The sequence below is a fragment of the Buceros rhinoceros genome, unplaced genomic scaffold, assembly GCF_000710305.1.
Source record: "Buceros rhinoceros silvestris isolate BGI_N320 unplaced genomic scaffold, ASM71030v1 scaffold13949, whole genome shotgun sequence".
Classification (NCBI taxonomy): Eukaryota; Metazoa; Chordata; class Aves; order Bucerotiformes; family Bucerotidae; genus Buceros; species Buceros rhinoceros.
The window spans coordinates 190-26,827 of NW_010429863.1; the positions used below are offsets into that span (position 1 = coordinate 190).

The 26,638-nt window shown below is 41.1% G+C and overlaps 1 protein-coding gene across 1 annotated transcript in view; it reads left to right on the forward strand.

Moving 5' to 3' along the window:
- Positions 1-866: 866 nt before the first annotated feature.
- The window catches only part of LOC104499332 (general transcription factor II-I-like), a gene marked incomplete at its 5' end in the record, with an annotated part of 33,001 nt that continues 7,229 nt past the window's right edge, over positions 867-26,638 (forward strand). Inside the window, 22 exon segments of the mRNA XM_010142822.1 lie at positions 867-958; positions 2,128-2,253; positions 4,402-4,467; positions 5,084-5,267; positions 6,533-6,591; positions 10,076-10,147; positions 10,825-11,008; positions 11,324-11,382; positions 12,518-12,589; positions 13,094-13,277; positions 13,789-13,847; positions 14,548-14,631; positions 15,098-15,193; positions 16,238-16,303; positions 17,144-17,327; positions 18,030-18,082; positions 18,976-19,051; positions 19,053-19,087; positions 19,852-19,935; positions 21,053-21,236; positions 22,314-22,342; positions 25,077-25,115. Of these exon segments, the coding sequence (XP_010141124.1) occupies positions 867-958; positions 2,128-2,253; positions 4,402-4,467; positions 5,084-5,267; positions 6,533-6,591; positions 10,076-10,147; positions 10,825-11,008; positions 11,324-11,382; positions 12,518-12,589; positions 13,094-13,277; positions 13,789-13,847; positions 14,548-14,631; positions 15,098-15,193; positions 16,238-16,303; positions 17,144-17,327; positions 18,030-18,082; positions 18,976-19,051; positions 19,053-19,087; positions 19,852-19,935; positions 21,053-21,236; positions 22,314-22,342; positions 25,077-25,115 (2,087 nt within the window).

A 26,638-nucleotide genomic window follows, 5' to 3' on the forward strand; every position in this document is an offset into this window, starting at 1 on the left:
GTTAGAACCAAACATCCTCCTGGTTTCCCTGACCTAGCTGATATATTGTACATAGTTCAAATAAACTCAGTTAAAGTGCCTCAGTAGATGCTGCTGTATGTGTATCTATACATGGCTTCGTGTGAGGAGCCTTTGAAGTGAAGAGTCTTCCAGACTTGCTCCCAAAGTGATAGTGTTCTTCCAGGATCTGAAAGAAGATACTCTTCAAAATGCACAAGCACAGCATTGCTCTGCCAGAATAGTGAAAATATATTCCTTCATATGCTGCTACTTAGCCTTGGAATAGTTCCCAATATAATTAGCTTCACTTTTAATAATTTTACTGCAGTTAAATGCAAATTGCCCCGTCTCCCACCATTTATTGATAGTTCTAATCCTATTTATTATGTCGGTGCAGACTGCCCCAACAAAAGCATCATGGTCATGAATTTCCCTCTCATTTTTCACTGTTGGCCTTGCAGCCTGGCACGGAAATCAGTACAGTGCAACAACTGTGAGGCTCTGTAAATGGTAAAGGAATACATCATCTGCAGGGGCACACAGCCTTTGTTTGTATTTTCAATAATCCTTGATAACAAAAGGGAAAATATTTCTGATTGTATTAATCCTATTAAGCCAGGAATAAGGAATTTACTGCTGTCATTAACACCAACTCTGCGCTGCTGCATATGCAGTTTAGCCAGTATAATCCCCACCTTCTTACCCTTGTCTGGAATTGCTTAAAGGCTTATGGTAAAATATCTTTGCTTCTGGTTTTGTTGCACGCTGTGCAAAATGTTCCAGTGAGCCAGGGGGCTTCTCTGACAAGTGCTAGTTCAAATATAAAGTCACAGAGTGTTTGGTTAAAAAATCTTTTCTGTGTCCAGCATTCAGCAGTCCTGTTTTCTCCCTTCAGATTCCTCCCAGCCTACCCCTTCAGAAACAACTGAGAATCCTGAGGTCGAGGTCACCATTGAAGGTTAGTTCTCCAGTTCAGTGACTTCAGTCCGCTGGGCATTTTTATGTCCAAAAAATGTTTTACAGTGCCTGCATTACTTGGCACTCAATAAATAGGATTATGTGCCAGTGTTGTCTGCAGTTTGGATTGTGCATTGCTTGGTAAACATATCTCAGTAAACAGTCCAGAAGTTTTATAAAAACAGTATACTGAAGTGTACTGGACTCACTGGGCTGGTCGTGGAATGATGCTTGGCAGATTTGCATCGTTCACATATTTTTCAAACATTAGTAGTGAAGAATACTCATTATTTAACAGCTGTTAATTAGGATTTTAAAAAGCTTTTTACAAATCATTCTAAAGAACATGTTGCTTTATAAGCACACTGCAGTTACATAGAAGGTCTAGCTAACACTAGCTTCTGGGAAGAATTGTACCATAACGTTCCTCTAAGGTTGCAGGTGTTGGTAACTGGACAGTCATTAACTGGTAGGGAAAATAGGGCTTTGGATTGGGAAGTGACTGGCTAAGTAGCAGCTCACTGGAAAATACCTGGGGTTTGCACTTTACCCCCTCAGTCTGTGTGTGTTTGAGCTGTTAAATGAACTTCAGTTATGTCCATCATTTTACATTGGTTTGAAACAGGTTTTGGCACCTTTGAACTCTTCAAGATAAAACTTAGGTACTGTGTTTCAAGACTTATTAGTGGAAGGATACTTCCAGTTAAAAAAAATGGAGCCTCTGTCTGCACAATTTATATGCTGATTTCTTTTGCTGTTGTGTGGACATCTTGTGATCGTGAGATGTCCAGTCGTGTTTCAGAACATGACGTTGTTTTCCTTAGGAAGTACAGAAGAAGCTTTGCTTTCTGCTATCTCATGCCATGTGCTGGCTCTCTTACACAAATTGTTGCCACACAGGCCAGTACCTTTTTGAAGTCACTCAGATGAGTAATTCCTGGCAAAATTTGATGCCCTGATAAAGCACAGTTCCATACTTGCATTACAACCTTGAAATTCAAGGCAGTTCCAATGAGGCACATGAGTTCTCTGGACATTAAAGCAGTCATGTTCTTATGTTTCTTTAAGATGATGATGATGATGACGACGATGGTGATGATGGTGGTGATGATGATGGTGATGACGATGATGATGAAGATTATAATTGTAATGAAGAAGATGATGATGAAGATGATGATGATGATGACGATGATGAGTACTTGCCCCCTAAGAAGAGACCAAGGAACACCGATTCAGCTAATAAACCTGGGAGGCAAATGAATACTGAGAGAAGAAAAAGGAGACAGTTCAATTTTGGTAAAATAAAAATTAAAGATTATTTTGTCTCTCTGCTTTGTTTTATAAAAAGGTATTAGGCACCTGCTGTGCAGTTAGATTACAGCATTTGGCACCTCATAGGTTATTCAGAGATCTTTATTCCTGGGCTTCTGAAATTGTGTTGAGGTTATTACCCCTTACACTCACTTCTGGGGCTCACCTGTAGGAAGTTGTGTTTCTCTACGGTGCTGCAAGGTCTGGTTAAAACACAAAATGAATGTGAGAAGCTTTGGAGAAATAGACTTTATTTGCTGTGATGGAAGAAAAGCAACTGTTGGTAGCTGCAGTGCTGTTTTTTGGATGACTTTGCACCTTTGTCTAGTGAACCCTAATATTTGCTAATTGGACAGGAGAAGGAAGGTGTTTAATTCTGTCACGATTAGCTGCAGAATGACAAAGGCATGTGCACTCAGAAGACTGGAAGGGAGATATAGATGCTTGAGAGAGAAATCTGTCTCATCTGATAAGGACATTGAGTATTTAACGTAACACTGAGATCCAGATATCTGTGAGTTGGTGAGACTTCCTCTGTGTCTTGATTGAGTCAGAGATCAGGTGATTCCCATTTTAGTGGGAAAACAGCTGCTGTCTCACTATGGCACCAATGGGAAGTGTGTGTAGTTTTTTACATATTTTCACGTGCAGTTGAACACAGGTTTTGCCAGCCTGCAGCATGCTTAGAGTTGTGCTGAGTTTCCTATTGTATTTCCCTTCTATAGGGTTGCTTTGTAATGTGGTATGACATTTTTTCTGTCCATTCTCCCTCTGATGAAAACCAGCCTGAGTTTAGAGATGGTTTGCTCAGCCTGCCTCAGAGCTGGGTGCACTGAAGGGATCTCAATTCTGAGACACTTTCTCCTGTGCTGCACAGAGTGTCACACAGTGACTGAGGAAAGCAGGGTTTCCCCTTTAGGCCACTTGTGTTTTCCTGACTCTTACTGGTAAAGCTGCTGTTAATGCATTGCTCTGCAGGTCAACAAAAAATGTAGGCAGTGGTTGTGCTTGAATCAGAAAGAGCTTCATCTGCAGGGAAAGGGGGAAAGGACCCAGGAACAGAAAACATTGAGCTCAAGATGTGTCTGTCAGCTAAGCAGCTGTGCACTGGGGGATAGCAGTTAGAAGGCTGGCAGAAGCCATTATATAGATTTATCCACAAGAACGGTGTTTCAAAACATAAACAGGTTAATCGATGTAGGTGATATGCCCGGTTGTGTACATTAGGCTGAGAATAAATATTTAAACCCCTTTTGATACGAACTCAAAACTCAATCCTTTGTCTTGTCCAACACAGGAATTTTTTTACATCGAGGAGTGTAACAGCTTGAACAGCCTCATTTCATGATCTCTGTAGTTAGTAGATTCAAGTCTTTGGTGTAAGAAATGAGCTGTAAGTACACTTGCTCATTAACTCGTTCTTAAAAGGCCAGCCAGCACCTGGAACACCTGTGAAAGAGTTGTGGCATTTTCTTAAAAGCACTGAGGTAGTACAAAAAGCTGTGAAAGCGTGTGCTCTCTGTCACGGGCAGAGAATTAACTGTTAAAAATCTGCCGTTTAATCCAGCTCTTCATGGAACACACGATTGGATTTGGGTAACTTCTGTCTTGCAGCCTGTGTCTTCTTTCTGAAATAGGATTTATGGGATGCTTTGCAACATCAGGACCTACAGAGAAGTACTGGATTAAGGCAGAGGATGGCATGGTGCCTCCTGACCCAGATAGTTGTAGGGATTTGTGCCAAAACAACTTCATGTAATCGCTGTAAGCTGTGTCTAGCTTCGCTAATTAAGCTTTGTGGTGCCCAGATAACTATCACCAGCGGCTGCAAACTGGCTTTGCCCTGATGGTAGTGAGAGCTGCTGACTGAGCCAATTTTGGAAGTAACTTCAACCTGGTTTATGGGGTTTTTTGAAACTTGATTTAACATTTGCTCAGGTTTTGGAGGTAATTTAAAATATTTTATTCTATCGTTTTCCTTTCTGAATATATCCATATATTGTCAGGTATAGCCTATACCGTACTCCACAGGTGCAGCAGAAGCACACTGCGTATCTGGAGTAGTGGTAACAGAGATGTTACAAGAGATTCTCTGTTTTGTTTTTAGCCTGACACGTCCTCTTTTCTTTGCAGAGAAATGGAATGCGCGAATTATGGATTTGAGAAAGCAAGTTGACGAGGTGTTTGAGGAGAAATACGGTATGCGTTATGCTGCTTGCCAGGCAATAGCCTCTAGTCCTGGGACACCGTAAATTAATGCTCTTTGACATTGATTTTCAAAGGTGTTACAAGCATATTGTTTATTTCATTAGTGATTCCTTGGATTGCCAAAATACACCGAAGCTTTAGGAATTCCCTCAAAAGAAAGGATGTATGCCCCTCCTCCAAGGCATTAAGGACTCTTGTAACCCAATAGTAGTAATAAATGATAATAATCAGAGCTAATGAACTAAAACATGCTTGGTTTATAATTAAGTCTAGATAATTTAATCTTCCAAAATGTGCTATTAAACAAAACCAAAATACTGTGACACTTCACTGTAACAGGTGCAGTCTGTTATTAATTCTTTACAGAGTAAAGGGAAGAGAGGAGAATCTGCATATGTGCAGGTCTGCGGCTTGTTTCCTGCGAATTAGAGAGAATTTGCTGTGAAACAAAACTGAACTCCCCCAAATATGAACACTTGCATGTTTAAATGTGTTGAGGGGGTTATTGCCTGTCTGCTAACTCTGAGGTTTTTCAGAGTAATATCACAAATAATTTGAATAGAGCCAGAAGCTAGTCTAATGTTTTTGTTCTCTTTTTTTCTTAAAGCTGAAGCTTTAAACGTGAAAGGTCCAGTGTCTATCCCATACGCGATCTTCCAGTCCAATACGGAAGACTTGTATGTGGAAGGACTGCCGGAAGGTGTTCCCTTCAGGCGGCCATCCACGTACGGCATTCCCCGTCTCGAGAGGATACTCCTAGCAAAGGAGCGGATCCATTTTGTCATTAAAAAGTAAGGAAACTTGGGGTTTGTCCCTTTATTATCCATTGTTTTCTTCTGGCTCCACTCTGCTTCATTTTGTCTTCAAGAACTTCCAAGCTGATTTCTACTGACATATTCTTTTGCAGTATTGATGAGTAGCTTTTTGTTGGTGTTCGCTCTGATAAATTCAGCTTACCACCAGAGCACCACCGTGATGGCTGAGAGCTGGCAGATCTCTTCAATAGGACAGACTTCTTGTCATGGGCAGATCTCTGTGCTATTTTAATCTCCATGGCTGTGAAACATGTCAAAAGCCATTGATGAGGGGATATTTTATGCTGAGGCCAAAAGAGCTACTGGTTTCTGTGGTTTAGGTGGATGCCTGTCCTTGGTGCGTCTCTTTATGCAGTTTGGTGCTTCACTTCAGACAGACGTGATGCTTCACACCACATATGGGCCTTTTCAGTTTAAATGCAGCTTCTGCGAGTAAGAGCTGACGGCCTGTGGTGTAGGGGCTAACCCAGGAGATGTCAAAGGGAGCAGGAGTCTGCTGGTGGCAGCGGTCAGGCTCAAAATTGGTGGTAGCAATAAGTCATGCTGCCTTCAGCATAGATGCTGATTTCTTAGATTTGAGAGGTGTATGTTCAGTTTCTGTCAACACTTGCAGATAACCCGAAAAGAGGGAAAAGTGTAGGTGTACCTTTTGTCTCAAAATTAGACACTGTGTGTAGATTTTAGTATTTATGCAATGCTGGCACCTGCTTTCGTCAAATTTGTCTTAGTTGTTAACAATAATTAATTTATGCTGTTCTTTGGTTTGTAATGTCTGTAACCAGAACTGCTAAAAAAACCCAGTTCAGCTCTGTGAGAAATGCCAGAATTTTTAAGTTTGTTCTAACATGGATAAAACTTGACATATTTGGGAAATAGAAATCCATGCTTTGGGATTTTCATTTTTAAAGGTTAGTTTTTTTATCTGGGTGCTTTTTTCTGATGAAGCACATCTGAGAACTCGGAGATAGTTTTAGTGTCATCTGTATGTTACCACGAAGCGTTACGTTTTAGGTGGATATGGCTGTCAGGCATAAAAAAATGGTTTTTTTCAGTAGGGTTCCAACCAGCTCTTATAATACTTCGATGTTAATTGGAATTTAATGTTGGGAATCGTGATTTTTCCGGTTTGTTTTTTTTTTTCCTGATCCTTCAGTGATAACTTGGGGCTGTAACTGTAGGCTGTACCTTCTGGTTTATCAAAGTGTACGTCACCGCTGAAGCACTTATCTTGCATCTTTTAGGCCGGAGCTTTTGAATTCAACCCAGGGAAAAGTGCCATCGGATAAACCAGCTGCAGGAGGTAGGTCTTCAAACATGTGAGTTACACAAATACAGTGTGATTTCCTATTTGTCAGTCTTAGTGGTGGCCACCGTTTGTTTTACTAATAACACATTGCAAATGTTCTGAATTCTCCTTAACTGAGAAGTGACAGACATTTTCCACGGGCTGTCCAAGCCGGTGTAAGTAACGCTCTTATTGACTGGTTTGACTCTGGTGGGCAGAAGGAGAAGCAATGAGCCAAGGGTTAGTCTGTTGAGAGAAGGCAGCAGTGTCCGCAGCTGGTGGAGTTTACTGGGTAGGGCATTTCTCTGTCAAGGATAATTGCTTATATGTGGCATTTGCCAAAATGACATTGATGGCAATGCAGTAATGAACATACCGGTTATAGTGACATTTATTATTGTAGACTCTGACTTGCTCAGGTGATGGTACTCCATTTTCACACAGTAGAGCAAAGACTGTGCATTCTAACCACCTTTGCCACCAGGAATGCTTCCCAGCAGATGCAGGCTCTTAATGTGTTTTGTCTCCAAAGGTAACAAAACTGGCCGTGTAAAAACGAGACTACAAGAACAGAGTTGTTACATTTGCACCCACGAACTCATTTCCCCTCAAGTTGGGAGAAAAAAGTTTAGTATGGAAAAAAATCAAGTTTTGAAAGAGTTGTGCCTCTGCATGGGGACTAGCTGGTAAATTACTTTCCTGGACTTGTTTTTCTTTTCCATTGTATTGTACCATCTCTTGGGCTTCGGGGCATCTTTTTAATTGCCCAGTTAAGCTGAGTGTTGAAAGCTTGTGTGCCTGAACTGATGGTAGCTAACAAATTGCTCCCAACCCCAGCATGCTGACTGGCAGGCTCAGCCTGGTTGAAGTGTGAATTTCTAGGAATACCAGAGAAACTCTTAGTTCAGTCGGGGACACAGGCACATCAGTGGTAGTACCTGTGTTACTGCAGCGCTCTTGGGTTGTATTATAAACTCGTAGTCTGCTGTGGTAAAAGGGATATCAAAGACTGCACTCAAAGTGAGCATTAAGGAGCTAAATTAAGCAAAGAAGTGATGTCGTAAGGATGCCACTTTAATGTGCCTGTAGGAATTAAACATTTCCTGCAGTGGGAGTTAACCTAGTGTCTTGAGTCTTAATAACCTACTGTTCCTTTGAGCACCAAATTCAACTATAAAAATAGTAGGTAGGCTGAGGCATAAACCTAACTGTACTCTTATGTGGGTTTTTTAATTAGCCCTGTTTTTTTGTCAAATTTAATATTGTTATACTGATGATGAAGACAAAGCAGGTGCATTACGTCCCACGAAAGCCCTGTAGCTAAGCAAACTAGCCGTAACCCAATTTTATGGCGGAGCGTTATGAACAGTTGCTTTATGTTGATTGCCTTCACTGACTCGTAGCGATGGTACAGTCAGGTAGACCTCTGCGTTATTTCTCCGAGAAAGAACAGCTGTGAAAGTTGTTGATAACATCTTGGGGAACACAGCTCAGAAGACAGCGGCTGACTGAGCCTCCTGTCCCTCAGTTTTCTTTTCTCCTTGCTGGCATTCCCTTTCCCAGTATCTCCTTGTCTCCTCTGCTGCTCCACATGTCTGCTGTCGTCTCAGGAGACAGAGCTATGTAGCACCAGCCCCTGCTGTCGGCTCCTTGCAGCTCCACGTCCAACACCCCATTCTGTCTGCGGCCCCTGCTAGCCTGTGTCCCCAGCAGGAGAGGAATGGGAGGAGTACAGCAGTTGTGTATTGACTGGCAGAAGAAAGGTGATTTGTGTTTGCTTTCCTGTGGAAATGAGGCTGGTCAGGAAGGTTTAATGAAATAGCCTGAAGCCCTGAGAAGACTGAGAACTGGCTCCAAGACAAACCAGTCAGGCAGTGGTGGTTTGGCTGAGGAAGTGGCTGGAGAAGTGTGAGCAGGTGCCTATGAAGATAGTCCAACCTGGTGCTGTGTGCTTATGGAGCGGAAGTTGTTGCTTGTGCCTGCTGACTAAATCCACAGTGTGGCAACTGTCCAGTATCTTGTTCAAGAACATTAAGCTTTCACGTGTTGGTCACAAAGACATATTCAGAAGAAAAAAGTTATTTTTGTGTTAGGTGCTTTGATCGCTGTCACCCAACACTGAGGGGACAGGCAGGTTCTTTTAGGGATCCTTGGTAGAATGATGATGGCACTAAATTGTAGTTACAATTAAAGCTTTATTTTTTTAACAGGATATTACAATTAGCATGGCATAGAATTTATGGTTAGAATTAGAATTTCTACAAGCAGAATTTATAATACAACTTAACCTATGGTTTCTGATGACCTGGACCCTCTGCAGATCAGGTCAGATCTTAGTACGTGGCCTGCCGTATCAATGGAGTAATCTAGACTCCAATGATATAAAAGATGATGAGTCACTCAACCCGCAGAGGAAGCAGAGGAGGGTGGAGGACTCTCTGGAGAGCGGGCCATATCTTAGTACGTGGCCTGCCGTATCAATGGAGTAATCTAGACTCCAATGATATAAAAGATGATGAGTCACTCAACCCGCAGAGGAAGCAGAGGAGGGTGGAGTGGTCCCTGGCACCAGGGTGGTGGCAGGTCTCGAGGTCCAGCAGCAGCTGCAGTCCAAGTTCCCCCCTTAGGACTTGGGAGTGCGTGGTTTTACAGGCAGTGCTCCTTGTGCTCTTACACTCCCTGTTCCACACTGGGGACATCAGCACTGCTGGGCTGACCGGGTGCCTGGGACCTTCTAGGCTGGTGAGGAAGGGAGTAATCGGTCTGATCACAGGAACCTTGAGGGCAACAAGGAAGGGAAGAAGAAATCTGTTTGGTTTGTCTGCTTGGTTCGCAGGACCTTCTTGAATTCCCTGAGAATGAAGGGAAAGGGATAGAATGCGTGACCTGCTTGGGCACAGAGAACGGCCGCTTGCCATACAAAATGGCGTTAGTTACGCTGACCCTGTTACCACGGGTGGGGAGTGGGGGGTACTGCTCACAATGCCAGATGACGAGCACACGTGACAAAACAGAGACAAAAACTGCTAGCATTCGTGCTACCAAACACAACAGCACCAATGTCATCGTTGTGCGCTGCTGTTCTGTGGGAGGAGCAGAACTCAAACTCATGACTAATCAGGTGCAATACTTTGCTTCGTGAACTCCAAATTTGTGTGTGTATCAGCCAATGAGCAAAGATGCTCAAGCGATAGAATGTATTTAATCCTGTTTTATTGCCCAGGATGTGCCTGGTTGGGTGCTGTGTCTAAATTATGACTTAACTTGTGTCTTACGTAAGGTCAAGTAAACATTTTCGAGAGTTGGAACTAAGCCGCTTGTCATCACGAAATTAATGACAAGATCCCTAGAGTCATTTGGTACCTAATTTGATATTTAATCACCATTTTAAAAGTACCCACGAACAGTGGGAGAAAGAGGTGCTGGAGGTTCAATATAGAGGTTGAATATAGAGCAAGGAGCTAATGTTGGGTTTGTTCTGTGTCACTCTCAAACTCAGCGAAAGAGGAATGGCATGCCAGAATCGGGAAACTGAGAAAGACAGTGGATGAACTCTTCTGTAAAAAGTTTGGTGAGTATAGTATTATCACTTATTTATTTATTTATTTATTGAGGCTTGCTTTCATTATATCCTTTGAACGTTTACATGAATGAGACCTTTGGTCAGTTTTTTCAAATATGTAAAATCCTGCCAGTTGAGTGAAGAATAATGTCTTACTCTACTGCTTACACAACAAGGTGAATTGATTGCTTAAAAAAAAATTGTCCTGCATGTACAGCTCTTCTAATTGTTCTCAATTCCTTCCTATTTGGATTTCTTTTTTTCCTTTGGTCAATAAAGCAACCATTTACTTATATCCATTGCAGTAGCATTAAAATTAGTGTTATAACATTTCTGGGTGAATTTTTATGTTCTCTCCAATATAAAAAAAGTAGTCATCGTAAGAGCTAGAGTAAAGTGTTGCATGGTGCTCTATAGTAGATTAAAAACTTTGGATAAAAGCACTGTATTATGTCCCAGTGAGGAGCCCAACAATCATCAGCCCAGCATTGTGATTCCCGTGATATAATATGCTCAATTTTTATGTTTTTGATGTGCTCAGACTTGGATTTTGTTTGGTTTGGATATTCTCATTGACCCAGGTTCTCAGGTCATGAGTGCAACAGCCTGAGGTAGAAGCTTGGAGAGCTTTTAATAAAGGTTGATGGGCAAACTGTGCAGGTACTGGATGTGTGTTCTTTTCGCAGCCGAGGCCTTGGGGAGCACTGAACCTAAAGCTGTTCCATACCAGAAATTTGAGGCCCATCCTACTGACCTCTATGTGGAAGGGCTGCCGGTGAACATCCCGTTTAGGAGTCCCTCCTGGTATGGAATCCCTCGTCTTGAAAAAATAATTCAAGTGGGCCACAAAATAAAATTTGTGATCAAAAGGTAAGTGTTTGTTTTAATGCCTAAACATCTTTGTTTTTCCATGGAAGAGGCCAAACAAACACCCTTTGTGTAATCAAGCACTTGGATTCATTAACTCTTGAAGCATTTGGTCTCTAGTTACCAAACAGGCAGATTAAATACTTTACAAAGAGGGTATTTGCAATCCAGAGGAGTCTTCCAAAATATCTTTATAGCATGTCCACAAATGTGAAATACATAATAGAAAAATCCAAACTTTTCTATTCATGGCATACTTGGCAGTAGCGTTTACTTTATGTCAAGAATGGGCAGAAAACCGGTGTTTTCTGGTTGCAGGCCAGAGCTGCTAACTCTCACTGTACCCGAAGCTCCTCAACCCAAGCCAAATGCCCCAGGTAAGACAGGTGCTGTCTCCAAGTGGGAGTGGAAGGGTGTAGTGGGGAAACACATTTGAATCATGGCACATTTTTCAACTAGAACCCTCCCGTGACAGGTGTGCTGACATGAGGTCTGAAAAGAATAAATGGATCATCCTAGGCATGGATGGCTTTCTGCAGTGGGGTGCGGTCCAGCTGTCTTTGAGTAACTAGAGTGGATGCAAACTTTAAATAGAGCCAAGTATTATGCTGTTACAAAGTGGTATTCCTGTGCCCTCAACGGATAGCCTGTGAACAGCATTTGAATTTTTTGAAGTAAATTAGCCAGTCTCATTGCTTTGCCAGTAAGGCTACAGCACGTGAATAAGTATAAACCCACGTGCAGGTGTTAAATACTTGTGAAATCTATCAAATAGGTAGGCCACATTGCAAAAAATAATACTCATCTTGCCTTGAAATATATAAAAGCTAGAAATAATCAAGATCGGTGATTTGTTAGTCAAAAATATGATTCAGAAACAAATAATCTCTGTATAGCTTCCTTTGTGCATGCCTTCCCCAGCTCTGAATAGTTTTAGCTCAGTAGCATTTAATTGCTATTTATGGGTTATAATGACAAGTAATGAATTACGATGCTGTTTGCCAGAAAAGAACTGCTCTTTATTGCTGCTGGTGTCCTTTGCTTTCTTCCCTATCCTAAGCATCAAGTCATCTGCTCTGGCTAACACTCCTATAACCTGGCTTTAATTGACAGTAGAAAACAGGACACGAGATGATTTTTTTATGTTAATCAAAGTGATTAGCCAAGCACTCTTTAAATCCTCATGTTCTGTTCTAAAGAGTGTTATTCTTACATACTATGATTAATTAATTCAAACTTTGTAAATGCCACTAAACTAATTCCCCCCGGCATCTAAAGGCTCTGAAGAACAAGTTCTCCCACTTGAGCTGATGCCTGAAGTTTTTAACTATATTTAAACAGACTTTCCGTTATGTGGAGGCAACTGCCATTAATAATCATTGTTCATTGCGTGTCCTTGTCTGCTCAGATGTCGTTGATGGCTTTTGTGTTGAAGGAAATGTGTTGGAATGTGCCTACCTCTTGATCTGGGACTGGGTGATAATCTGACATGTATCCATTTCTGGTTTTCAGAGAAGGAAGATTGGAATGTCAGGATCACAAAGCTAAGAAAGCAAGTAGAAATGATATTTAATACGAAGTTTGGTAAGTTAAATGAACTGTGTTATAATGCTGCTGCATTTCAAAAGTCATCTGTAAAAAGAGTTTTACAATTTCCTGTACTAATTTAAACATCAGAAATGTACTAGGACAGATACAGAAATCATGACTCCTCTCACCTACGTTTTACTGACTCCTCCATATAACTGACTTAGATGACTTTATAGCAACATCCTAGGCCATTGTTTTTCCATGTTTGTGATGATGATATGTGCACAAGAAGATGTGCATCATTTTTTGGATAAAAAAAAGTTGTGAGAAGAAAATACTAAGCACTGCAGGCTGAGATGTGAAATGTAACAAGACGGACCAAGTCCCCATTTGCAGTTATTTTACAGGAAATAATAAAAAAGGTATTTAAATATTTCTCTTGAGTCTTTTCTATTGTCTCTGAGTAGCAGACCTTCTCTAAGCCAAGTTCTTAAAATCACTTGAGATAAAATACTACCCATTTGAGTGGGTAAAGTGTCGATAAATCTTTATTTCCAGGCCAAGCTCTGGGGCTTTCAGAGGCAGTGAAAGTTCCCTATCCTGTATTTGAAGCAAATCCCGAGGACTTGTACGTCGAAGGCTTACCAGATGGAATCCCCTTCCGGAGCCCCACATGGTTTGGAATTCCACGCCTTGAAAGAATTCTCCGTGGGAATGCCAAAATCAAATTCATTGTTAAAAAGTATGTTTGTAACTCAGTTACTTCTACTCCTGATTTTGAAATTCTTTTATTTTCCTCTCAGCAACTTTGGGCATGAAGTGCTAACTGAATTCTGTTTCCATGAAACAGAAGGGACACCTCACATGTATCTTTTATCTCATAACAGGACATACCTTCCTTATTAAGTTTATGTAGATGTATAAATTGATATTAATGCGTCATGGATCTAGGGGGAAAATGACCTTGTACCTGGAAACTTTTTTCCTTTTTTTTCCCCCCTCTTTCTTTCTCTGTATTGCTTTGCTTGACATAAACACAGAAGAAAATTGCGGAGTAGAAAATGTAGCTTTATGTTTTTAAACTTTGTGTTAATAGTAGCTGGAGAGCCACCCATGCGTCTAGCAGAATTTTATTACAAAGAGCTGATGTTACGTAAATTGGAACTCAGTTGAGTAATTTTTAGCATTTTGCTGTATCATTTTTCTTGCATGTGAAATTGATTGGATTGGATTGTCTTCTGTTCACCTTTTAGGCCTGAGCTCATCACTTCCCATTTGCCTCCAGGACTGGCTAGCAAAGTAAATACTAAAGGTAACCAATTTAGAGTTATTTGCTGCCACCAATTCATTAATACTTCCTGCTTCCTTAGGAGATTGAGAGCTCTCTGTGGTTGAAAAATACGGTCTTGCAAACAAAAGTCATTATTTAAAATGATCTAACATAGTAGCCTCTAAATCTGCTCTTATTTGAAAAAGTTACTCAAAATACAAATTTGTCTGCTTTTTTTTTTGCTTGACACTATTCTAATACGCAAAATGTAATTTCCCCAATTTCAACAACTTTTATTTTTCTGTTAATGGCCTAAACTGTATTTAACTTATAATTGTGAACTGAAGTAACTAACAGTGAAGTTCCGTAAGGAAAGAGTAAAAAAGAAAGTCATTTCAGTTGTCTATGAAAAAATTCAGAGGTTAATGCTGATATATAGGTAATAAAAGCTACCAAAGCTGTCTCTCACACTTAGGAACTACGAGGTCTTCGGTTTTGAATTAGTGGAGTGAAAATTTAGGTGTGTACCTGCCTTCTTCAAGAGTCATAAACCTACTGTTGAAGGCTGTGAGCATCACTGTGATGTTTGGATTTTACAGTGCAGACCGTACTTAGCACAGACACAGGTGGTTCTTCAGGCTCTGGGAGTTCTCAGGATGCGGCTGGTTTTTCCATTAGTTCTGCAGGATATATATGTTGTAGAGGCTTTGTGCATGACACCTTGTATCATATTGACTTCCAGTAGTGAGTCCACAGGGAACAAGAAGGTCACAGAGTCTCGCAGGCAATCCAAAGGTCCCAGAGATTGAAGTTACTGTTGAAGAAGGTATGGAAGAAATACCATTAAATATTCTTCTAATGTTCTATTTTATTCTTCTAATGTTTTCTCTGCTTTCAAAGCTAGTAATTAACTTATAAATGCACCTCGTCTAGCAAATCCAGCTTCATTTGAGGGCTCCAGATACGCTCTACTAGAGAAACAGTTTTAATTTTTGTTTTTGAAAAATACTGGACTCTGGGCAGATGATGGTTATGGAAAGTGTTGGAGTTTGACAGCTCGCTTGGGCCTGTTCCAAGCAGAGATGTGGGGATCGGTGTAGTCCTGAGCACAGAAATGGCAGACATGATCAGTAGTATCAAATGCTTAAATACACCCCTAGAAGAACTTCTTAAGGGATTTTTTTATTCTACTCCTGATTAAGAAGTTATGTTTTCTCTAGCAATCAAGCTTGATGCATTGTTCTTTTTCTGTGATGGCTGCTTCTGCATGTATATATGGTGTCTTTTTACAGGTCCTAATAAACCAGAGACAAAAGATGGTCAAACTAATTGTCAAACTAATGGGTCCAATACGAGTTACAGAGCACGAGGAAGAGACTTTTCATTTGGTAAATGTTGTGGCAAGTAGCACGCGTGCATTCTGTCAGTGGTGTTCGTGAGCCTTGGGCTGGAGCTCTTCAGCCGTGGAGGATCAGCCCTGTTGGTGCAGGGCTCTAGCACAGAAATCTTTGCATTGAAACAGGGGTAATTTACAACCCCGATAAATTCCTCATAGTCAAGTGAGATGAACGACTGTATTCAGAGTAACTGTAAGCCGTTTCCAACTCCCATCAAATCTTCCTGTCAGCATTCTGAGTTTATTTGTTTATATTCATATAGGAGTTTGTTGTTATTTCCTTTATTTTATTCTCCCCATGCTTTCTTTTTAGCCATATGGTCATAAAACATGAAACAAAGGAATGCTTTACTCCTGCTGAGCCACTTAGAAGGCATATAAGATACTGCTTTGGTAGGACCGCTCCTTTTGGCAGTACTCATATTCGGTTGTGACAGTTCTCACGGACTTGCATGTTATGGTTAGACCCAGGCTTTCTTTTAGAGGATGTCCACAACTTTTTTAAACTTTCAGCTGAGATTTTAGTTTTGTAGACCAGCTATGGACCACTGACGGCAGCCACAAGTAAACCGGTTTGGTAACTGCTGCTGCTCGCTGTCAGCAATCAAGTGCCTAGCTAGAGGGACATTTGCTCTTGCCCACTGCAGCTGAAACCATGAGAGAGTTTGCGGTCCTTGAGAGAGGACATGCGTTTCAGGGCGATGTCTCTGAACATAGGAAGAACTTTCTGCCACTATTGTGGGTGCTGGTTTAGATGAGTCCATTTTATGCTGCCTGATACTATAAATTTGCATTGCTTGTGGATTAATTTGAATTTCAATCACCCTCGCTTTATCTAGTAGCAGTGTCTTCCAAAGCTTTAGAAAAAAGAGGATTCCTGTGGTATAGTTGAGACTGCAGCAGAGTGTTTCCGTGCTGTTTTACTGTCATAGTACATGGGTTATCAAGCATAATAATTTATTAACCATTTATGAAAATATTCTTCAAGGCCTGATTCACACGTGAGTGATTCAATTCTTCCTATTTCCTCTGGCAGAGGCGTGGAACAACAAAATTACTGACTTAAAGCAGAGAGTCGAAAAACTTTTTAATGAAAAATGTGGTAAGTTTCTTGATTTCCTTTTTCCTTGCTTCCTGAGATGTCTTTCTTATGACCACGCAGTTAGACATAGGAACGTATGAGAGAGGTTTGTCCTGCAGTCCTTGTGTGCTCTAGGCAGTTTCTCATTGGAGTTCATTCTCGCATAGGTTGCTTTCAATTCTGTGTCATATTTCCACTAGTTACTGTATTTGGGTTTGGAAATGGAGAAGTTGTGGTTGAATTACTACTTCTTTCATGACCCAGAGACATAATGATTCCACATCCTGGCACATTGTTCTAAGCTTTCTTCACTCTGCTTATGAATGGGATTCTGCATGACTTAAGCAGCTGCTTGACTTGGTGCGTTACAGACAGTATCTGGAGAGACGTGCTCCATTGTGTCCCGGCGCTGCTCCCTGCGCAGGCTGTTTGGAAGCTAATGACTTTTGGAAGTAATGGCTTCTCATTACTCTTTGGAGTGCAGTTTTTGGAACAAGAGCACTGATCTCACCTGCCCGTGGTGCTGTTCTCTAGCAGACACAGCACATGGCCTGTGACAAAGTGGAGTACACATGGGATAGCCTCATAGGCAGACCAGGCCAGTGGCTTGAGCTGGCTGCAGATTATTAATGGTCAGCTGCAAATTCTGATCAGATTTACTGCAACAGAATGAGTCATGATTGAGGCTGTTAATGTTCTTCCTGCCTACTTGTAGCTGTCACCCAAAAAGGCAAAGCCTGCTGGTTCCACCTGATCTAGTATGTGTGTGCCAGCTGTTCTACACTGCTTATACCAGAGGTTTTCCTTTGATCCTCACATCACTTACCTAACCGGTAGCTTACTTGCTCTGTTGCATTTCAGCGGAAGCACTGGGGCTGACCGAACCGGTGAAGGTGCCGTTTACGTTATTTGAATCTTCCCCGGAGGTTTTCTGTGTGGAGGGACTACCCGAGGGGGTGCCATTCCGCCAACCTTCTACTTTTGGAATTCCAAGACTAGAGAAGATCCTGAGAAACAGATCGAAGATAAAATTCATTATTAAAAAGTAAGACTCTCATTTGCCTTTGATAATCTATTCTACGAGAATTGAAATATAGCCTAAAAAATGAAATTGTGTTGCCAAGTTGCTAAATTACTCTATATACACACACTGGAATATTTTTAGTAAATGAGGAAATGGTCAGAGAGCTCTTGCAGAGGTGGAGCAAGATCCAGTCATATGTTAATTCTGAAAGACACTCACAACCTGTTTGGGGAGGAAGAGCAAATCTAGATTTCTTGGCTCATTTCAGTTATGACTGGCGATGAAAATGAAAACTAAAATGAAACTAAAATAAAACTTAATATAAAACTATAAAATAAAACTAAAATGAAACTAAAAATGAAAACTAAACCAGTGATGACTGGTTTAGCTCCTACCATGAGGAGCGCTTACGGGTTACTCGTAGAACTTGCTGGCAGCGTGCGGAGAGCTGGACAGTGGAGATTCGTATGTTGGGGTCGGAAGAATTTGTTGTCAGGAACAGGTTTAGATACCCATGTGCCAGTGTAGAAACTGGGTCAAGCGAAGTCGTGGAGCCTCTCAGCCACTGCATCCTTGGCTGAGAGGCTGAGAGCCTGGCATGTTTGGCTGGGAGCATATCATTAGTTCCTGTCTTTAATGAATTAATAGTGGAAAACTGTGTTTTCTTCAATGTTGATAAATGTAATTTTATGACTCTACATTAAATTTTCAATCTGTTTACAGGCGTGAGATGTTCGAGGCAGCTCTTAAGAAGAACTCTCCTGGAAGCTCCCAAAGTGAGTTTTGCAACTGCTTAACGTTCTAGATCACAGTCTCTTTCCAAGATTAAATACAAATAAGCAGAGCTGCATGCTGTTAACAAATGCCTGAAAGATTTATTCTACACTGAGGTTTCTTGGTTTGTTCGCTTCTTTCTTTTTAGGATGGGAAAAGCACTTAAAAATTGCAGTTTAAAAATCACTTTAGCAAGGGAATATTAAATGTTTTAAGTTGTTCACAGTAATCATGCCTCTAATATAATCTTTACTAATTTTTATCAAAATATGATAAATAATGTGTGATTCTCAGAAGTAATTCAGGTCTAGAGCTAAATTACTTGCTCCTAATATGTAGGTCATCTAAATGACAAGTGCCTCACACACAGGAGTGCAGGTAGCCAGAGGAAAATAAGCAGGTCATGGATTAATTTTTTTCGGTCATATTATTACCTGTTACTTTGGCTGGCAAAACTCTGCTGAGTTACTTACTCCGTGCCGTTTTGAGCTCCTGGCCAGTGTGGCTCTCAAATGTAACTGTAAGGGATTTCTTTTCTGGCTGCACGCAGGATCAGGAGGTGTTACTGAATTAACTGCAAGTGCTATGAATTTTCTGTTAATAAAAATAACAACATACATGCACCACATACTCCTTTTTTTTTTTCCCCCCTCCATTTTTTAAGGAGGCGAAGGTTAATGTTATCTTTAATGTAGCACTTTCTCCTCTTGGTTTGGAAAGAGCGGTGTCTACCTTCAATAAGTATGTCTCAGTGGAAGCTGCTCCCATTTTGAAAACGAAACTGGGTCAGCTTTGAAAACTTTGCAAACTTAGTTATTTTTCAATTTTTTCCTTATATATGATATTCAGGATTTAGGACTCTCTACAAATGCTTTTTTAAAATGAATTCTCTTAGGAAAAAATAATTCATCTAACATAGTCAATGCAGCAAGCACCACAACAGCCACCACAGTGGTGAATACAGCTGCTGGTGGAAGATCTGAACATCATTCAAGTCCCGACCCCAGGTGTGTGTCCTGCCCAGTGTCACATCATCCTGCTCGTGCTTATGTTCTTCATGACATTTATGTAGTCTGATGAAGATTTTTCCTACAGTCAGGCCGGTTCACTCGTGCAGTCAGCTCTGCAGAAACACAAGTGCAGTCAACAAGGAGCGTCATTCAGCATTCTGGTTTTGCCAAGTTGTGAAGTATTTTTTAACCTTCACGAGTATCTGTTCAGTGACATCCCTGGAAAATGCTTGGGCCAGCCCCTAGTTAGGAAGTATCCACATTTTTCCCTTTTGTTTTTTTCAGTTAATAGATTAAATACTGGTTTTTAGTTTTCTTGGCAACTTCAAGAGCTCAGTACTAGGACTGAAGTGAATAACTGTGCAGACCGAACTGCTTTGGTGTAAGGGTGGTTACTACGTTCTCAGGCACACATTACCCTCACTAGAAGCGTGAGGAACGTTGCATGCTCTGCATATGTCTAGTGAACGGCCGCTTTGCTTTTCCCTTTCCCCACCATTTCATGTACTGTAAGATAATAAAATAAAATTTGTGGGTTTAGGTTAAGTTTACAAAATCATCTCTAGGCAGAGAATCTAATGTTGGTTATGCAAATACTTCGAAGCTTCTCTATTTTTGCTTTTTTCTACAAATCTATGTTACTGCTAGAAGTGGGAACAAAGACAGCAGCTGTTTTGAAGCCCTCAGCTGTACCTGCTTTGAGGAACCACGGGGAAAAAAAATCTACGTAATTCTGATGCTATTCTCACAATTTCTTCCAGATGATGAAAACGAACGACTGTCAAAAGTAGAAAATGTCAGACAATTGAGAGAGCAAGTAAATGATCTTTTCAGCCAGAAATATGGTAATTGATTGCTTCTTACTCCCCGTTTTTCCACTGATGCGAATGCCATTAATGTTCTTCCTACTGCAGTTACTGAATCATCACAGTGGATGATATATATGATCATTAAAACGAATGAATTTGAGACTTGTATATGAATGTTATGCTTTGATTTCAAAAAGAATCTTTTATAAGTGATGTAGGTTGTATCGTGTTTTAAACAAAAAATCCTGAGGGTGAAGTTTGCTTTATGTTCTCCCTACTCCCAGCTTCCTGTTTCTTTCTGTGAAAACAGGGGTGAAATACTTATTTTGCTGACAATCCATGATTCTTCTTAGGGATTCATAATCCTGACCTCTTAATACTTGGGACTAGGGCAAGTTTAAAAATGCAGCTTAACCATTTTGCTGTGTAATTCTTTTCTTTTTTTTCCTTTGTATTTGCACTGTACAGCAATAATGACCTGAGTTTCTTTACCTGAAATTCCTTCACTAATGCTGTGTTAAATTGCTTTTTGTGGCATTGCAGGAAATGCTCTGTTTTCCTTCATGTAACTGTTTCCTTAGATATCCTCTTCTGTACCTTTTTTGGTAAAATCAGAATCTGGGTTCTCTAGCCGGTGAGCTGTTAGCGTTGAAGTGGTAACCAACTCTCTCGTAGTAATGTTTGTGAGTGTAATCCAAAACATATATTTCTAACACTGTAATGGTTTCATGGTCAAGGGAAGTTTCATCATTTCAGATCCAATAAGCTTGGGTTTCCTTTTAGTATCACAGAATCATGTGGTTGGAAGAGGCCTTTAAGCTTGTTGAGTCCAACCGTTCCCCCTGCACTGCCAGGGGCCCTAACCCGTGTCCCTCAGTGCCACATCTGCTTGGCTGTTAAACACTTCCAGGGATGGGGACTGCACCTCCTCCCTGGGCAGCCTGTTCCAGTGCTTCACAACCCTCTCGGTAAAGAGAGTTTCCTAGTAGCCTGAGGACTTTTTCTTCCATGTAATCATAAACATATAGGCCAGCCTGTTCCAGTGCTTCACAACCCTCTCGGTAAAGAGAGTTTCCTAGTAGCCTGAGGACTTTTTCTTCCATGTAATCATAAACATATAGACTTGAAAATGACTGTGCCCTCTCTTCCTTAGGTGAAGCCATTGGTATGACTCACCCTGTGAGAGTGCCGTACAGAAATATCAATTCCAATCCTGGCTGCGTGGTGGTGGATGGGCTGCCTCGGGGCGTGGTGTTTAAAGCTCCCAGTTATCTGGAAATTAGCTCGATGAAGAAGATTTTGGAATCAAAGAAGTCGATCAAATTTAATATCGTTCGGTATGTAGTTGCAGTTGAGTAGATTGTGCAGATGTTGTGATGGCAGCCCTGTACCTTGAAAGAATCAGGATTTGAAAGGACAGAAGCTGCAGTGCCTCTTTAAAGAGTGGAAGCGTTGGCCCTTCTGGATGACAACAGTTCAGGTCAAGTGAAGCCCAGATGTTCATAGCATGAATGAAGACGGTAACTCTTTGGAGGACATGCCCTGTTCAGTGTGACAAAGGGCTTATTACTAATTGGAGTTGAAATCTTTTCACATAATATAGCAGAGCCCTAAGGTGCTGGGGGCCTTGCTGTCCTGTTTATAAGATCAAGTTTTGAGACTCGTTCAGAGCTTGTTGGCAGTAAATAGTATGCTCGTAGTAACATTGCTATTAATATTTTTAAAGTACTTTAAAACATTTCAGTTCTGTTAAGAATCCTGAGTGAAGGTTAGGTCTTTGATAATTTCTTTTCTTACAAAATTAGTTTATCTACAATATTTAAAAATACACGTGAATTTTATTTGTATGTGTATATTTCCATAGAGGTATATACACACGTATATTCAAAGTATATTTGTATGAATGTAGCAGAATAGATGAAACTTTGCAGTCATACTAAGGAGAAGTTCAGGAATTGAAAAAAAAAAATTCTCAGTTTATGTAACTTCTCAGACCATAATCTGCTTCCCAGGAGTCTAAAAGCTTTGGCTTTTAGATGATCTTTGAGAGAGAGAGAAATTTCTTGAATGTATTTTACTGAGGAATCTAAATTCCCATCCCTGAATCACAGAGTTCTAACTGCAAGGGCTCTTGCTCGATACGTTTGGTTTCACTGATCTCTGGAGAAGAGGTGACTCCCGTGTTAATCGGTGGTGACCGATGGAAGGGTTTAGATCTTTGTGTATGTTACTTTTCAAAACACTAGTGAACAAACCACGGTGCCCAAGAGGTGCTGTGGTGGTTTCTCCTGTTTGGTTCAATTCCTGTTTGTTTTCAGCATGGCCTGTTACAAAAGGTGAGGTGAGGGTGCCTGGGGAGGGAGACCACATGCTGGGTATTTTTAGTCAGTGATTTTTTTTTTCTTTTGTTACAGGCCATTCCCAGGGCTTGTGATTAAGGATCGTAAGTATTTATGAGACACTGATGGCAAATGTATGTTTATAACTTAGCAAGATTCATTTTCTATGTTGTGGCTTAATGGCAGAAGCTCCACAGTGGTGAAGTTCTGTGTATGGCTCTTGTCTGTATCTGTCTCAGTGAGATTTCCTGACTAAACATGCACGTGCAATTAACTTGAGAGCAGTGGTGTAAATACAGAACAGTATAAGATTAGCATTAACTTCGGTATGAAAGTGCAAGACACTGATTCTGTATTTTTCATCAGCGAAGTCCCAGAGAGATTAGGACCCTGGCTGAGCCCCAGGCCCACTTTTCCAGCTGCTGCACAACTGTGTTGCAGTGAAAAATTCTGCTGAGACTGTAACTGTTTTAGAGAGGCAGTGTGTAACTACCTCAAGTGCCATGGCCAAATTGGCCATGATAATGAAATTATTTGGGGGTGGGGAATAAAAGTCTTAGTATTTCCAGTTGTCTGAAAGAATTGTGATCTGGTTTTTTAGATCTTATTTAAGAGAAAAAATGAACTGCAAACCACTGTTATTACAGTGCTTGTTCTGTCATGTTCTTTCTGAGCCAGTGTCAGATCAGGAATTCAGAGGCCAAATGACCCACTGTCATTAACTTGGCCTTACCCAGCCCAAGCCTTAGGGACCCAGGATCCGTTCTTTTGTGTCCAACCGCCAGCATATTCCAGCTAAAGCACTGAGGTCTGTGAAATGTAAATACCGAGTGTTCTCAGGAAGGTAGCGTAGCTAGTAACTCACACTGACTGCTCGCCTCTCCTAGGCACACCTTCTGAGGTGGGAAAGAGATCCTTTTGTAAGAGGGGGCCTTCCAGGCAGTGAAGTGTATAATAGCATTTCCAGAGAACTGACTTAGAAGTGAAAGAATCCGTTACGCTGTTGGCTGTTCAGCGTGAGTGTCAGCGGGTGCTGGGACTGAGGCTGGCTGATACGCTGAGTATGAACAGCACAGGTATCCTTCTGTCATGGAGGAGCAGGTGGGTCCTTGGACACGTGGGGTTTGTGCATTATCTGTGTTCGTTAATTACAGTTGAAATGATCCGATATTGATAGATCTCAAGGTGAATGATTGAAAGGCTCTACTGATTGTAGGCATGACGCTGTTGTCTTCCGAAGAGCATGTGGGAACTTCACAGGAAATTTTTGGTGCTTGCAGGCAAGCTAGGGAATGTTTATTCTGTAAGAATAAATATTGAACTGCAGCTCAGTCACCAGTGTTAGTAACCTGTTCCCGCAATGAGTTTCGGGATTAGCAGATTCAAGAGGTAAGATTGCCCTTGTGTTACATGCAGACCTTTTTCATTGTGAAGTTAAACAGTGATCTTGTCTCATCTTAGAGCTGAAGGAACAAGATGAAGCAGAAACACCGACAACAGCACCAGCAGCAGCACCAGGTGATACCGAGCATGATGCATGTCCTCGCGGGAGGGGTTGGGTACAGAGTTCTCCATCTTACTGGCAGACGATATTAGTAGTCATGTCCTGGGCACGCACTGCTCATGATTGTTTTGACAGATGGTGTGCGATGGTGACTTTTATAGCTATTCAATATTAATAAATTAATAGAAGGAGCCATTGCTTCCTTCAAGCTGTGTCATTGGCATGTTCCTTGACTTGATTTTTGCAGATGATGAGTGAGCTGAAAGAAGGATTAGTAGAGGCAATATATAGAGCCAATTGAGTATCCATTTATTGATGCCTGCTTAACCCAAATTGTGTGTGTGTCTGCACCAGGCATGTTCAGCCAAGTGAAGTTTGCCTGCATACCGTGTAAGAACCTAGAACAGGGTCCTGATGGAATTTCTGCCACTGCACAGCTCTGTAGCCCCGGCTAGGCTGGGTCTAGCTGCACACACGTCACCTATTAGTCTGAATGGAGAACTGAGCGTGATGCTGTGAATAGCTGAAGCCACTATAGCCGAGCAATGTCTTTTGGACCCAATGTAGTTTCTAAGTATTCACAGACCATATGCAGTATGGACGTGTTCCAAGCTGGTCTAGGGTGGGGAAAACTTTTGCAATTGGCTGAATAAACCATTCCTCAAACAAACTGGGAAACTAAGAGAAAACACTCCATAAACACCTGAAGGGTGAAGGACTCTTGTATGGTGGAGATAATTACAGAAGAAACTACTGGCTCCTCTGTTTACATTTGGAGATGTAACTGTAGGTAGGGAGGAAAGCAGCAGCTGCTGGTCAGTGAACTTGCTGTAGTTGTTCTGTCCGTAACTCACCCACAGTGTTAACAAGGTTAAATGGTTTTCCCAGCACCTGTCCAGCTCTAAGCCACCAGCACAGACAGTAGAAGATTCATTATGGAATTAAAATACACTTTTTGCCCAGTCTTTTTTTAATTACGTATTTTATATTTAAGGGGGTCGAGTAAAGCAGTTCCAAACTTGCTGTATTCTGCAAGTGGACTTTATGTTCTGCTGGGACTCGGTGATCTGTCAGCCGTGGTGATCCCTATGTGGATGAGAAAGCGTTAGGTAGTGAAATGTCATAAATGTTTGGGTATTTTTTATATTCTGCTGCAGACTCTATAGAAAGTTACACACATTTATCTCCGAGTGAGAAATTTGAGTCTGATTATAAGAGAAGAAATGAGGCGCTTTTTTTTTTTCAGGGAAAACTTAATTTCCCTAATTTTTCTAAGATACTTTTCTGATTCGTATTGAAACTATATTCATTTAACTATATCTTTTTCATTTAAGAGCCAGCTGAACCAAGCCAAATAGAAGTATCTGTAGAAGGTAAGTGTTTGTCTTCAGTTACTAGCAACAAATATTTTAAAGTCTTTTTGAACAAGGTTGCATCTTTTTTTAAAGGAGGCAGGTCAACCCAAACAACAAAATAGGCCTTTTATTGGTTCCCAGGACATTTTTTCATCTGTGTTAATATCCTGCATCATATGAAAAATACTCTACAGCCAAAGTTATTATTCAAATAATTCTACGAAGGATTTTTATGAATCATTGTTCTTGGCTGGTGAGTCATGACTATATATAGGCTTTGAGTGATTGCTCATATCCCGAGTGATGCATCTCGTTATCCAACTCAGTAGTTTCCACAATTTATGCAAGTGAATGATTGCCATCCTCAGGAAATTGGAATGCCGTATTGGCCCGATATGCTGCATTGGGGAGTGGGAGTACTGTTGTTCTTCCAGAACTTCAGCTCTGAGAAACCCCAACTTTCCTGTTGTCCAAGACTATACTTGATCCATATGTTCTTCAGATGTCGAGATATGTGAGACCAAGGAGGCTGTAGATCTCCTACACCCCCTGTGCTTTTGCATGTGGTCTTGGAGCGTTAGGAATACCGAATTACCCGAGATTTTAAACTCTCTACTTGAGTTCATTCCCTAGCCCTGCTGAGGTTCCCCAAAAGGAGAAAGCAGCAGGTCTCGGCACTCCTGTTCTCCTGTCCCCTGTTCCAACAAAATGGCCTTTCCAGTCTGCAGTGCCTCAGTTTCCCTGTCATGTCACTGAACTCTGAGGCAAGCCACCAGGCTCAGCCAGAGCTACGCTTCAGGCTCCGTTAGTGGTTCATTCTCAAGTTACGAGTAGGTCTGTCTCAGAGTATAGATCAATCCATTGCAGCAATTGAGACCAAAAAAAGGCAGTGTTAGTCACAGAAGAGCTGAGCTGCTGCAGATTTTAAGCTCTCAGTTATTGAAAGCCAGACCATCAGATGTCTTTATAATGCTAAATCTATGCATGGGCACTAAAATTGTTAGATGATGGAGAGAGACGGTTGTTCCTGAATACCTTCATGTGGAGGAAATCTAGCTATGGGCCTTCAAAGTGAAGGTTTTGAAGAAACAAACAAATGTGGGTTTGAATTTGTCATCCCAAACTAGATTCAGAGCCAGTAGCCAGAGGAATGATCCTGAGGCAAGGCATGCAATTGCTGAAGAACTCAAAATCACTTCGGAACTAGGCTGGAAGGTGTGAAATGATCATGTGGTGAAATGCCTTGTCTTTGTAGTGATGAATTACTCCAGCCCCGAACCTCCCAAACAACTTCAGTGAAAAACCAATTTCCTTTGAACATCATATTCTCTGTTTATAAAAAGAACAATATCCAGCTCTGGGTCACGTAGGCAGTGATGTTCAGGCACGAGATTTCTTTGATTTACCTCCAAGCATCCCTTGAACATGAAAAAGCAAAGATATCTTAATGAAGTCTCCTGGAAATGAAAAAATTGTATTAAAAGTGATGAATGCTTTAGCCAAGAAGATGATGTTTTCCGAGCATATCGTAATGCCTTCCG